The 13,431-nt window shown below is 46.8% G+C and overlaps 1 protein-coding gene across 1 annotated transcript in view; it reads left to right on the top strand.

Annotated features, from left to right (window-relative positions):
* Nucleotides 1-13,431, top strand: part of RAB35 (RAB35, member RAS oncogene family) — a 30,368-nt gene that overhangs the window by 13,691 nt on the left and 3,246 nt on the right. The window contains exons 2-5 of the mRNA XM_088465290.1: nt 7,559-7,609; nt 10,685-10,808; nt 12,250-12,374; nt 12,465-12,589. Of these exons, the coding sequence (XP_088321416.1) occupies nt 7,559-7,609; nt 10,685-10,808; nt 12,250-12,374; nt 12,465-12,589 (425 nt within the window). The remainder of the gene's footprint in view (nt 1-7,558; nt 7,610-10,684; nt 10,809-12,249; nt 12,375-12,464; nt 12,590-13,431) is intronic.

A 13,431-nucleotide genomic window follows, 5' to 3' on the forward strand; every position in this document is an offset into this window, starting at 1 on the left:
AGTTAAGCTTTCAGCCTCCCAGGATGCACTAGGTCCCCCTCCTATACCCCGCCCCCGAGCCAAGGCACCTCAGTTTAGTTTGGTGCCCGGCCGGAGTCGGGTGCACCTGTCGGAGTGGGGGCTAGAAGAGCCCCTGAAGCTTTCTTCTATGCAGCTGTGGCTGCACATCTGGATGTACAGCATGGACAGTCAGTCCTGACGTCCATGCTGTCTTCCCTACACCCCTGCCGGTACCAGAACGCCGGTACCGATCCGGGGATGCTGGTGAGCATCTGGGGTCACAGCTAGCGGTGACCCCAGATGTTTCGGACCATGGCCGGATTCAAGGGGGACAAAGGTAAGCAGCGGGGTCCCGCGGTGGGTCCCCGCTGATCACATGGCCCTGAGTCCCCAGGCAGGGGGCTCCCTGGGGACTGGCTGCAGCGTGGAGCCAGGCGACCAACCTGCACTTCCACTACCCCCTGGGACAGCGGACCGCAGCAGAGTGGTAGCGCTGCGGCGTCCCAGGGGTTAAATGCATGCCAGGGGAGCGCGCCTTCCCTGTCTCACAGCCGGCGCCTCCCCCGCTGCACACAGCCCTCTGCACGCTGCCGACTGGTCCTGTGGCAGCGCTCCTCCCCCAGGCCAGCCTCCTCTCTGCTCCTCGGCGGCCATCTTCCTCTGAATGCATGGTGAACGCTGCTGGAAGCCTGGACGGAAGCATCGTGGTCTGGGTCCCCCCGCATACCTCTCCGATTTGGGTCAGGTCTGTGTATGCTGCGCTGTGTCCTACCAGGCCCTGTGTCTGCGTAGTTGATTGATCAGCGCTGTTAGTGCAGGAATTGATATTTCTTTGCATTGTATGTGACTGTGCTAGCGCTGCTGCCTGTAACTTTTCTTCTAAACTGTCAGCTTTATTACTATCCCTGTTCTTTCTGCTAAGCCCTTGCGGTGCAGTGCTGCAGGGTGGTCTCTCGCCTATTTGATATATAATTGGTGAGAGGGGTCACATACTTGGTGCCATCATGTCTGAAAGTGATTTTCCTCTCCGGCTACAGTGTACTACGTGTAAAGTACCGTTAGCGGAAGGGGAGGGTAGCGCGGAGGGCCTCTGCCGGCAGTGTTTGTCCATGGCGCGGCCTCTTGCGGTTACAGCACCAGTACAGGAGCCGCCCTGGGCTTGTTTCGCTCAGGCGCTTACAACCTTAGTGGGCCAGTTAGCTCCGCAACCCGCGTTTACACCGATGGGTTTGTCCCAGCAGTCAGTGGTGTCGTCACCCATGCAGGGTTTCCCACGACAATTGGTGGTATCCCACAGTCTCCCTATTTCCCCGCTCCCGGTTTCTCAGGAGCCGGCGTGGGTTAACTCCCTGACGAGTTCTGTACAGCACTTGTCGGATGTGTTGCAAGGGGAGTCTGTGATCCGGCCACATAAACGGCCGGTGGCGGCTCTGTCGGCTCCTTATGAGGATGACGAGGGGACGTCTGATGATGGGGAGATTCTGGATCCTTACGATCAGGAACCTCTCCATACTAAGGACGCTGACGCTAAGTCCAAGGTATATATTCCGGGACTTATTCGGGCAGTCCGCACAGCCTTGGTGATTGAAGACGAAGTTCCCCCAGCGGCTAAATCTAAGTACGCCTTTTTTAAAGATGTGAAGGGCGATGCCACAGTCTTTCCTCTTTCAGGTCAGTTAGTGGACCATTTAGAGGAGGCGTGGAAACAGCCTGGCAAAAGATACCAGCCGCAGAGACGCCTGGCAGTGGCTTATCCGTTCGCGGATAATTATTTTGCAAAGTGGGAATCCCCTCCACAGGTGGATTCTCACGTGACCCGTCTTGTCCGTAGTGCCACATTGCCGATGCCATCCATGTCCTCCTTAAGGATGCTACGGACCGCAAGATGGAGATCTGCCTGAAGTCCGCTTATTCCCTTGCAGGGGGGGGGGCAGCACGACCGGCTATGGCCATTTGCTGGGTTGCCAGAGCGATGGAGCGCTGGGCGGATTCATTAGAGGCATCTTTTGATTCCGACTGTCCGGCCGAACAGGCGGAGTTGATTGGTAATCTCCGTGATTCGGCCACTTATATCAACGAGGCGGCCTTAGACATTAGTACTCTGGTGTCTAGAATGTCTTCAGCAGCGGTGGCTGCTCGTCGCACCTTGTGGCTGCGATCCTGGAAGGCGGACGCAGATTCCAAAAGGGGTCTGGAGGCGTTGCCATTTACCGGAGAAGTTCTCTTCGGTCCGGATCTGGATAAGATTGTGGCCACGCTGGCGGCAGCCAAATCGGCTTGTCTCCCGTCGGCCGCTGCTCCTTCTGGTTCTGGACCATCGTCCTTTCGGTCATCTAGGGCCCAGGGCAGGCCCAAACCACAGTCTTTTCCTCGACAGGCTGGCCCTAAGAAATCGGCCAAGCCCCGGAAGCAGGCATGGAGTACCAGACGTCCGGCCCCCAAGCCAGATCCCAAAGTGGGAGACCGCCTGCTGCAGTTCGCCCAGTGTTGGTCGGTCACTACGACAGACACTTGGGTTCTCGAGGTGGTCTCCCACGGGTACGCCCTCTCCTTCCGGCACAGACCCCCGGCTCGATTCTTCACCACGGGTCTACCATCAGACCGGAACAAGGCTACGGAGCTGCGGAAGGTATTGCACACTATGCTCCAGGCTGGAGTTATAGTGCCTGTTCCATTCTTCCAGAGGGGCCAGGGTTTCTATTCAAATCTTTTTTTTTGGTACAGAAACCCAATGGGTCGTATCGTCCGATCCTCAACCTCAAAGCTCTCAACAAGTCTTTGCGGGTGCCGAAGTTTCGGATGGAGACCCTACGGTCCATCATTCTGGCGCTGGAACCTGGGGACTACATGGTGTCATTGGACATACAGGACGCTTACCTGCATGTCCCTATTTTGCGCCATCAGCAGTTCCTCAGGTTTGCAATCCGCAGCGACCACTCTCAGTCCCGGGCATTACCTTTTGGCCTGGCGACAGCACCACGTGTGTTCACCAAGGTGATGGCGGCTTCTCTGCGGCTGCAGGGAGTCCGCATGTTACCGTACTTGGACGACCTTTTATTGGTGGCAGGATCTCCAGAGCTCCTTCTACGCCACTTGGGTCTGACCATTGCGCTACTGCAACGGCACGGCTGGATAATCAACTGGCAGAAGTCCACTCTAATCCCGTCTCGGAGGATTCTGCACCTGGGAGCCTTATTGGACTCGGAACAGCAGAGGATCTTCGTGACGGAGGCAAAGATCTCTGCTTTACAGTCGAGGGTGCGCAGTTGTCTGCTCAGTCGCCGGGTGTCTCTACACTCGGCGATGAGGTTACTGGGCTCCATGGTGTCGGTGTTCGACATAGTGGAATATGCCCAGTTTCACTCCAGACCTCTGCAGCACCTGATTCTGGAACGGGCTGCCGCAGTCTCTGAAGTCCCAGACAATTGTGCTCACCCCGGAGGTTCGCCTGTCCCTTGCCTGGTGGTTACAGACGACCCATCTCAGCGGGGGACGTCCGTTCTAGGTTCCAAATTGGGTCCTGTTGACAACGGACGCCAGTCTTCGGGGCTGGGGAGCAGTTTCGGGTCCACACTTGTTCCAGGGCAGGTGGACGCCGACAGAAGCGGAGCTTCCAATCAATATCTTGGAACTCCGTGCGGTCTTCAATGCTCTCCAGCAGGCACATCGGGTTCTCCAGGGTCGCCCGGTACAGGTCCAGTCGGACAACGCTACCACCGTGGCCTACATAAACAGGCAAGGAGGAACCCGAAGTCGGGCGGCTCTCGTGGAGGTCTCTCGGATCCTGGTATGGGCGGAGCGCAATCTTCCGGCCATATCAGCGGTCTTCATCCCGGGAGTGCTAAATTGGGAGGCGGACTTTCTAAGTCGCCAGGACGTTCATCCGGGGGAATGGTCCCTGCACCCGGACGTTTTTCAACTGCTGGTGGACAGATGAGGTCTTCCAGAGATCGACCTCATGGCGTCCCGGCACAACAACAAGTTGCTGGTGTACGGGTCTCGCACAAGAGACGAAGGGGCGTCTCTGGTGGATGCTCTGTCCGTCCGGTGGACGTTCCGGTTCGCATACCTGTTCCCTCCGGTCTCCCTTCTTCCACGGGTAATCCGGAAATTCAAACAGGAAGGAGGGACGCTCCTGTTGATAGCTCCCGCGTGGCCCAGACGGCACTGGTTCTCAGACCTTCAGGGTCTGTCCGTGGACAGTCCTCTGCGGTTGCCGCTACGACTGGACCTTCTGTCTCAGGGTTCTTGCCTTCACCCGGACCTGACTCTGCTGTCTTGGACGGCGTGGCTGTTGAGACGGCCATGCTGAGGTCCCGGGGTTTTTCCAGCTCTGTAGTGCGTACCATGTTGCGAGCTCGGAAACCGTCTTCCGCGAGGATATACCATCGCGTGTGGCATACGTTCTTCCAGTGGTGTCGGCCGAGAGGTTATGCACCGCGGGAGTTTCGTCTGTCTCGGATTCTTGCCTTCCTACAAGCGGGACTAGATCATGGGCTTCGCCTTGCTTCTTTTAAGGTACAGGTTTCGGCCCTGTCTGTCTGGTTTCACCGTAGGATTGCTACAATCCCGGATGTACGTACCTTTATGCAAGGTGTTGTCCGCATTCAGCCGCCCTCTGTTCCACCTGTGGCGCCTTGGGATTTGGCTGTGGTCCTGAGGGCTCTCCAAGGACCGCCGTTTGAACCACTGGGCTCAGTGGATCTTAAATGGTTGACAGCTAAGACTGTTTTCCTTCTGGCTATTGCTTCGGCCAGACGTGTTTCTGATTTAGGGGCTCTTTCTTGTAGACCCCCTTTCTTGGTTTTTCATGGGAACAGGGCAGTGCTCCGCACTCAGCCCGAGTTTCTTCCCAAAGTTGTTTCCCAGTTTCATGTTAATGAGGAAATCGTTGTTCCGGCCTTTAACTCACCGGGTCTTTCCGTGGGTGAGGCCTCTTTGGATGTTGTGCGGGCCTTAAGGACTTATGTTGACCGCACTTCTTCGTTTAGGAAGTCGGACGCTTTGTTTGTCCTCTATGGCTTCCGTAAAAAGGGTTGGCCTGCCTCAAAGCAAACTTTGGCAGCCTGGATCCGTATGGCTATTTCTGAAGCTTATCTTCATGAAGGCCTACCGGTTCCTCCTTCTCTGAAGGCTCATTCCACTAGGTCTGTGGGTCCTTCGTGGGCAGCTCGACGTGGTGCCTCTGCAGTCCAGATCTGCAAGGCTGCTACGTGGTCCTCTGTCCATACCTTCGTGAGGTATTACAGGTTTGACACCTTCGCCTCTCAGGATGCTTCCTTCGGGCGGCGGATTCTCCTTTCTGCACAGGAGCGTCCCCACCCTTAAAGGATACTGCTTTGGGACATCCCCAAGGTATCCTGTGGATACCCTATGGACCCTGAAGTAGAAAATATGAGATATGGTAAGAACTTACCCTTGTTATCTCTATTTCTACGAAGTCCATAGGGTTCCACAGGACTCCCGCCCTGTCGCACCTGTGCTGCAGATGGGCTTTGCTTTGGTCACCGGTTTTTCCGTCTCTCTCTGGTGAGAATGTGATTTTTGTGTGTGTCCAGATCTTTTTTCTCTCTCTTCCTTCTCCTCCTCCGGCCTATGGCTTGGTAACTAACTGAGGTGCCTTGGCTCGGGGGCGGGGTATAGGAGGGGGACCTAGTGCATCCTGGGAGGCTGAAAGCTTAACTCTTTGGTGCCCGATGACTGACGTCACACCTATACCCTAAGGTATCCTGTGGAACCCTATGGACTTCGTAGAAATAGAGAGAACAAGGGTAAGTTCTTACCATATCTCATATTTTTTTTATAGAATAGTGTTGGAAAGTATTAAAAAGATGTTCTTGACCTAATTTAATCATTAAAAAAGCGACAATTCTGAGCATTTGTTTGGGGAAAAAATTTGTCAGTTAAGGGTATTCTGGTTAACTTCTATTCTAACATGTAGAATGTTTAGATAATGAAGTAAATGTATGCTGGTCACAATGTTATGTTATTTTGTTACTTTGTTTTACCTTGTTTTGTATCAGTGCTCTGTACGGCGCTACGGCGGCTCTATAAATCTAAAATGTGTTTGTTTGTATCTCTCTCTCCATATGATTTGAAAAAAATGACTTTTTCTGGGAGGGCACAGACGTATTGCATCTTTCCTGCAGTACAACCGATGGCTATATATCGGCATGTGGCTGTGTACGGGCAACTAGCCGACCGCATCTCAACTGGACTGGCAGATTCAAATGCGCGCCCAGTTGTGATGTCCGCTCAGACACATCGAGTGGCAGATTGGTAAGTTTGTATTGTCTTACCAGTCTGCTGCTCTGTCTGCAAAACCCTTGGTCGCATGGGTGTAAATAACATAGATGCAAGGGGTGCAGCTGCCATGGGGCCCAGTGCTGAGGGGGGCCCATCTTTCTTGTCACAGTTACATGTGTTATATCAGTTTCCCAAACTCTGGGCCTGATTCAGAGCCGCTCGTAAGCGGCCGCTCGTTCGCTCCGAGCGGTGTTCGCACATCTGCGCATGCGTATGGGTCGTAATGCGCATGCGCCAACCAGTCATTGCTGTCGGAAATTGAGCGCTCGCAAAATAGCGAGTGCCTGCTAATTTGAGTGACAGGATGAGGCGTTTGTGGGTGGTAACAGGGGAAGGTGCTTGAAAACGGGGAGTGGTGATCCGAACGCAGGCGTGCCAAACGGTCAAAACTGGCGTTTTAAGGGTGTGCATAATTAACAAAGCAGCGTCATCGACCACGTCACTTGGTTGTTTCTTAGCCTGAACTGTTCGCATGATTGCGGTAGGAAAATCCAACCACAAGCACTGCGAGCAGTTCAGATGCCTTTTGATGTACTCGATTAATCAAATAAATAGCGGAGATGACGTAGGATGCGAGCGGCCAGGGGGCGTCTTTACAAAATAGCAAGCACATGTTTCGTTCGCTCGCTCAGACATAGAGGCGTCAACAGACCGCAAAGAGCGAGCGCTCAATTTAAATAGCCAGCCCCTTTTTCTGAACGAGCGAGCGCAAATAGCGTCCGGCTCTGAATCAGGCCCTCTGTCCTCAAGACACCTTAATGATCCAGGTTTTAAGGATATCCATGGTTGAGCACAGATGGTTAAATCAAAAGACTGAGGTACTGATTTAGTTACCTGTATCCAGGCATGGTTATCCTTAAAACCTGGACCGTTAGGGTGCCTTGATGACCGAGTTTGGGAACGTAAAGTTTTTGCCATTGGGTGGTACATAGGGGCCCTTACAAACTTTTGCTATGGGGCCATCAAATATCTAGTTACGCCCCTATTTGGTCAGCGGATATGTCGCCCAGGTGTGTACCCATATTTTGTTAAACTACTATACACTTGTTTCATAATCTAATGATAGAACAGTTGCACATTGCAGCTGTGACTCTGTATATGGGGAGAGCACATTATTTGGTCATAGTTGGTATTGCAACTTTTAACTCTTGTATGACATTTTATAATATTTTTATAGTATCCTAAAAGTGTGTTTGTTATGGTATTGGGTATTGCAAAGCTTCATTTATGAGTGTATATTTTCTTTTTACAGGTGTTGGAAAAAGTAGTTTACTTCTAAGATTTGCGGACAATACATTTTCAGGTAATTATTACTGCCATTATCTGTGAGATGGGGTCTCCCTACACTAAATAAACTCTTTGCAGTCCCTGAAACAGGATAAAATTAACAAGTTGATATGTTACATTTTAGTTATGTTCTAGTGTATTTGCAGTCTCTTTAGGCTGTGAGAGTCCACTGGTATCTGTACATCGTGTCTCAGCCTCTTGTGCATTGTGGTTACATATTGTCAAATGCACTCTAACCCCATTTGAAAACTTCCCCATTGGCTTACTACAAGGGAACTTTACAGACATATGTTAATATTAACACTATACCATTTGTATTATTAATGGGGAGCTGCTCCACAACTTTGTATTTCCTTATCTGAGATCTTTCTGCTGATCTGAATTACAGAATAGAAATTGGTATTGAGAAGGAGACTGCTTATTCACAACTTGTATACACATGAAGCAAGAACATGCATGCTTTTCATTCATATTGATAGGACCTAAATACAATTGGAGCTTCCGCATTCCAGTTTTAATACTTCTTTCTCTCCCACACTTCCAGATTAACTGATTTTACTTTACATGCCTTGTGTTGCATCACCTACCTTAGTATAGCATTCTATTATAGAACATTGCAAGCAGTTTTTCTTATCAAGTTATGAAATGATAAAAAAGTTTTGCTTTAATATAACTGGCAGGAGAGTTATGGTCAGAACCCAGGAGCTGTGCAGAGCCATAAGCAGTAGAAATTTAGGCTAGTGTTTTTACGTAAGATAAATGACTTTGGGAAGAGCATGAATAGGTTAAATAACATTTAAGTGGAGAAATTATTTAAAGGAAATCTTTAAATCTATACAGATAAATTGAGAGACAAGTAATACTATGTTTGGTATGAAAGAAACAACATTGTGATTCCCAATTGTGGTCCTATGATGATGGATACACATTTTGAATCGCATTAAAGTCTCCTGCTTTTAATGTGATCTTCATATGTTAATAAATGCATGAAAAGTAATACACGTTTCATCATTGCATTTTAAAACTGTAATGCTGTGTTTGAAATGTTTGAATGCAGTTCTTCCTATTCCTTGTGTTTATACGCTACAGTATTATAGATTTTATTGGTAAAAGGGCCGTGCCTGAGAGGAGCATCGCTGGGTACACGCATCAAGTGTGTTTCCAGCTTGTCTGTTTGCAGAGCCCGTTATTTTAGTACAGTCCCATTCTTTGCTTTATTTTATCCAGATCCATATTATTTCCCAGAGTGCTCACTTGTCAGTCTAATTGATGTGTGTTGATCCTCTCTCAGTACAATATCTTGTGGACATGCTCTAATAGTAAGTTATATGTTAAGTTATAGGAAACATCTCACGGGATATGGCCAGATCCAAAAACGCCTTAAATAACACAGAGCAGGCAAAGACATGCTCGCATCTCCCTAAGTTTTTTTTTATTATTATAATTTTTTTCATAGCCTACCTAATAGTAGGGGAGAACCCCCTAGTAGACTGTTTAGTACATACAGGTAGTGGTAAAATAATTATGCCCAAAATGTGGTCTATTGTGCAAATTATAACTTTTTCCTATGAATCAGACTTCCTGAGGACAGTAATGTTCATATACCATCCACAGAATACAGGTTGTAAACGAAAACTTTTATACACCGTATGGGGCACATCAACTAGACGATCTACTCCCTATCCAATCTCTAAATGAGTTTCCCTTGATTTTTTCCCTTGAAATTTTATCTTTGTCTAAACGATTTGCAAACGATGTGCAAACTATCTTTAATAGATCAAGTGCAATTGACCTGCATGTTCAGTCGACTGACGAGACGATCAAACGACCAGCGGGAGCGCGCATCGTTGATCGTTAACGACCAAACACTGCACGATTTATAAACAATTTTTAAACGATTGAACGATAACGATGTCGTTATCGTTCAATCGCCTGCTAAAATCGTGTAGTGGATGCCCCCCTTTAGTAAATGAGAGGACACTAAGCTTATTACAGTATAACTAGGATAGCTGGCTGCAAGAAGCAATCTCAGTGACTTCGAAAAAGGGGTGGTTGTTTGGGCATATTTGGACGTTTCAGTTATCAAGATAGCAAGGCCTGCTTAAAATCAGGTCCACATGGAACTCTGCAGCAAAAATGTAATCTGCAAAGGGTTAACAGTGTGCAGGTTCTATATATCTATGCATTAACTTAAAATGCAAAGTAATACATGCTCTCTGGCTAGAAAATTACATATGCAGTTGTAGTCTGCTGCAGTGCAGAAACTGCTCATCCCACTTAGCAATGCACCATTGTGAGTTCAATGCAAAGAGAACACGCAGTGGACTAGTGAGCAGTAACTGAAGGTAATCACCAATTTATCATGTTCTCACACAATATAGTCAATCAGGGGAAGGCTAGGTCACTGTTTAATATTTAATAGAGTGATCATCCATGGCCCATTTTACATTGTATCTTTATTAATAAGAAGTTGTCTTTCATGATGACAGTCCACATCCAGAGAGCATGTGTAAATTAAATGATGTTCTTGTGGACTAATGGTGCTACATGTCTCCTGTATAATTCCAGTCATTGGCAGACTCCGTATCGTACTATCCACACATGGTAGCCAAACGCTCCATTAAGTGACTAATGTTTGGACTTTTTTGTGTGAGAACTAATTGTACCTTCCAAGTTTGAGGCTAGTAGTCCTTTTAATAGTGCCTGTCCACAACAGTATAGTTATTAAATAACTGGAGATCACTTTTAGATCCTATTTAAGTAACTACTTGGACAACCATGAAAGATAACTGGTTTCATTAGTCTCACTGCACTAGACTGGCTGCTATATCTTACAATACTTGTTGTTTTCACCATGGTTTTTAATTCCCAATGAGTTTGCCTTTCACTGAAGAGGTGATTACATAATTATTTAGGAAATTAATGAATCTGCAGTATTAACACTCAGTTGAGTAGTGTGAAAAAAAAGTATATAGATTTTTCTGTGCTAGATATTTTTATTTATAAATCTATTGAGTTAAACCAAGATTATGGAAATAAATTCATATAGAAGGGAAATGTTAATCATTTACTACTTCATTTTCCTTTATAGGCAGCTATATTACAACAATTGGTGTTGATTTTAAAATCAGGACCGTAGAAATTAATGGGGAAAAAGTGAAACTGCAGATTTGGGATACTGCTGGCCAGGAACGGTTCCGGACCATAACATCAACGTAAGTTCAGCTGTGATCAAAAACTTTATAAAAAGTAATATATCTGGGTTTTGTCCGCTCTTGAAGCTTACATTCCAGCTTCTACATAACCGTGTTCTCCCCACAAATTTGCTAACACCATGCAGCACAATCAAGCAGTCGGAGGAGGGGGGGCTGCTGAAGTAAATGGAGGGAAATACTCTACCCTGTGAGCCTCCAGATGCTGCATCTTGGAGGCGGTGTCGGAGTAGTGCTCACACTGGCTTCTAACCATGAAAGAGATAGAGCAATCACGCCCTTTCCTTTATACTAGGAGAGGGATCTGCTCTGCCCTCCACTCGGAGGCTGCCCGGCACTGTGACACAGTTAATACGTTGCACTGTGCTGTCGTTTCTATATGAAACCTCAGTGCAGCGCGACTTCCTCCTTACCTTGCCGGCAGTAGTAGAATTTTGTTATGAATCCTGAATGACTTTTATGCCGGCAATACATCTATGGGCTGATTCCCCGTTCTACCGATGGCGGACTACGATGATTTCTTGGTGGGGAATCATCAAAATACTATGTGTTAATCCCGACTCGCCAGTTCTGATAATTTTTGGGGTGCAATCTGCAAATTGAGATTGTCCAAAATGTTGGATTCCCCCACCCAGGCATTTTCAGAACCGGTAACTGCCTTGATGTATGGACCCCATTATCCTTGTCATTGTAGATTTGCTTTCATTTACAAAAACACAATGTGTCTAATTTTTGTTTTATTGAATTGAAGTACAGCTTTTTATATGTAATAAACTCCATGAAATTCTGTAGGCAATAACCATGGTTTTGCAATGCACAGTATCCATAGAAGACCTGTGGTATGACATGTATATATTTTTTTCACCAAACCTTGCAAATCATGTGCGACGGCTTTTGCCTAAAACATTTGAATCCTTTCCTGCTTGTCGTAGGAGTAACCTTTGTGATTAGCCTCTAGCAATGGTAATCCCCAACCTTCCTTTAAAATGTTTTCTCGTAAACCTTACTTGCAGAAACAAAATATTAATATTATTTACAATAATATTCTAAAAGTGGATTTATACTCGCTGTGTCAAAGGGGCTATCCACTCATGGACAGTCCATGATTGTGTAACCACCCCTTCTTGTTTTTGACTTCCATTCCACAGGTGCATGAAAGTGTACTCCATTTATTCAGAGTCCTCTTGTCTTTATAGGGTTATAAAACTGCCTACAGCAGTGTTTCCCAACTTGTCCTTAAGGAACTCTAAAACTGAATAAGTGAAATTATTAGCACCACATGTGGATCTTTTAATATGTAACTGTAATTAATACAGCATGGAGTATGGAAAACATGTACAGTTAGGGATTCTTTAGGAGTGGAGTTTAGACAGTGCGGTTTACATTTTGTGCTCCAGCTTTATATGACTTTACAAGTTCCTTTATGTATTTTTTTCCCTTACAGATATTACAGAGGAACGCATGGTGTCATCGTAGTTTATGATGTTACCAGTGCAGAATCTTTTGTTAACGTAAAGAGATGGTTACATGAAATAAATCAGAATTGTGACGATGTGTGTCGGATATTAGGTGAGCACTTTCTCCGAAATGGAACTTTTCTGTGGTCCCCTATTACTTCTATAAGTAACTTTTGTTTATTTTCCCCTTAATAATTAAAAGTGGGCAATAAGAATGATGATCCTGAGCGGAAAGTGGTGGAAACAGAAGATGCCTTTAAGTTTGCTGGGCAGATGGACATACAACTGTTTGAGACTAGCGCCAAAGAAAACCTAAATGTTGAGGAGGTGTGTATTAAGTTTGCTCATTTGATTTCTACATTACTAATAGTGATACTAACATGATATAGTTTGCTGTCATTAGACATTTCCAACCCGTTTACTTTTATGTAGTGCTCAACACTAGCCTTGTCTGGGAAATATCACTGACTTCACTTGTCTTCTGCTGACTGAGACACCTAGCACTATATATTAGGTGGTATCAAATTAAATGCCAAGCTGGACACCCTTGCTTCTGTGACCAGCAGTGCCTTAGTCATGAATAAACCGGCTACCTTGCAGTCAAGAGATTAACAAATTTCCTGTCTTTGTGCGTCATAAAAAGTGTTTCTCAATCAGGGCCTAATTCAGAGATGATGTTTGCGGAACTGAGCAATTTTCTTAATAATGTGCATGAGTCACACTGTACATGCACCAAATTCTATTACCATTGCAGTGAGGCCTTGGACCCCATGTGATTTGATAGTCAGGGAGTGTTTGACAGAAGTATCAGGAGATGGCAACTCTAATGCAAGCGTTTCGCAACCATTTTGTGTCTACCTGCATACACAGTGGTTAAGGCTGATGTGACTTTCTTCCTATGGACATTCTGAGCGACCATAGGGTTGATTAGAAGATCGGTGGTGCGTCTGTTTGCAAGCGTTGGATTTTAGAAGCCATCGGGCGTCTCAATACAAATGCCAGCGGTTGCAACATTTGCATATTATCACACATCCACTACGTACTGGATTGCACATTAGACGGGATTTGCGCGCACCTCTGTATTGGGCCCTCAGTTTGGTGCTCAGATACATAGAACTCAAAGCTAAAATTATTCTATCGACATTTAGATTAGTAGTTGGCATTATTGG

Source organism: Taudactylus pleione, unplaced genomic scaffold, assembly GCF_031769625.1.
Source record: "Taudactylus pleione unplaced genomic scaffold, aTauple2 ptg000062l, whole genome shotgun sequence".
In the NCBI taxonomy this organism is placed as follows: domain Eukaryota; kingdom Metazoa; phylum Chordata; class Amphibia; order Anura; family Myobatrachidae; genus Taudactylus; species Taudactylus pleione.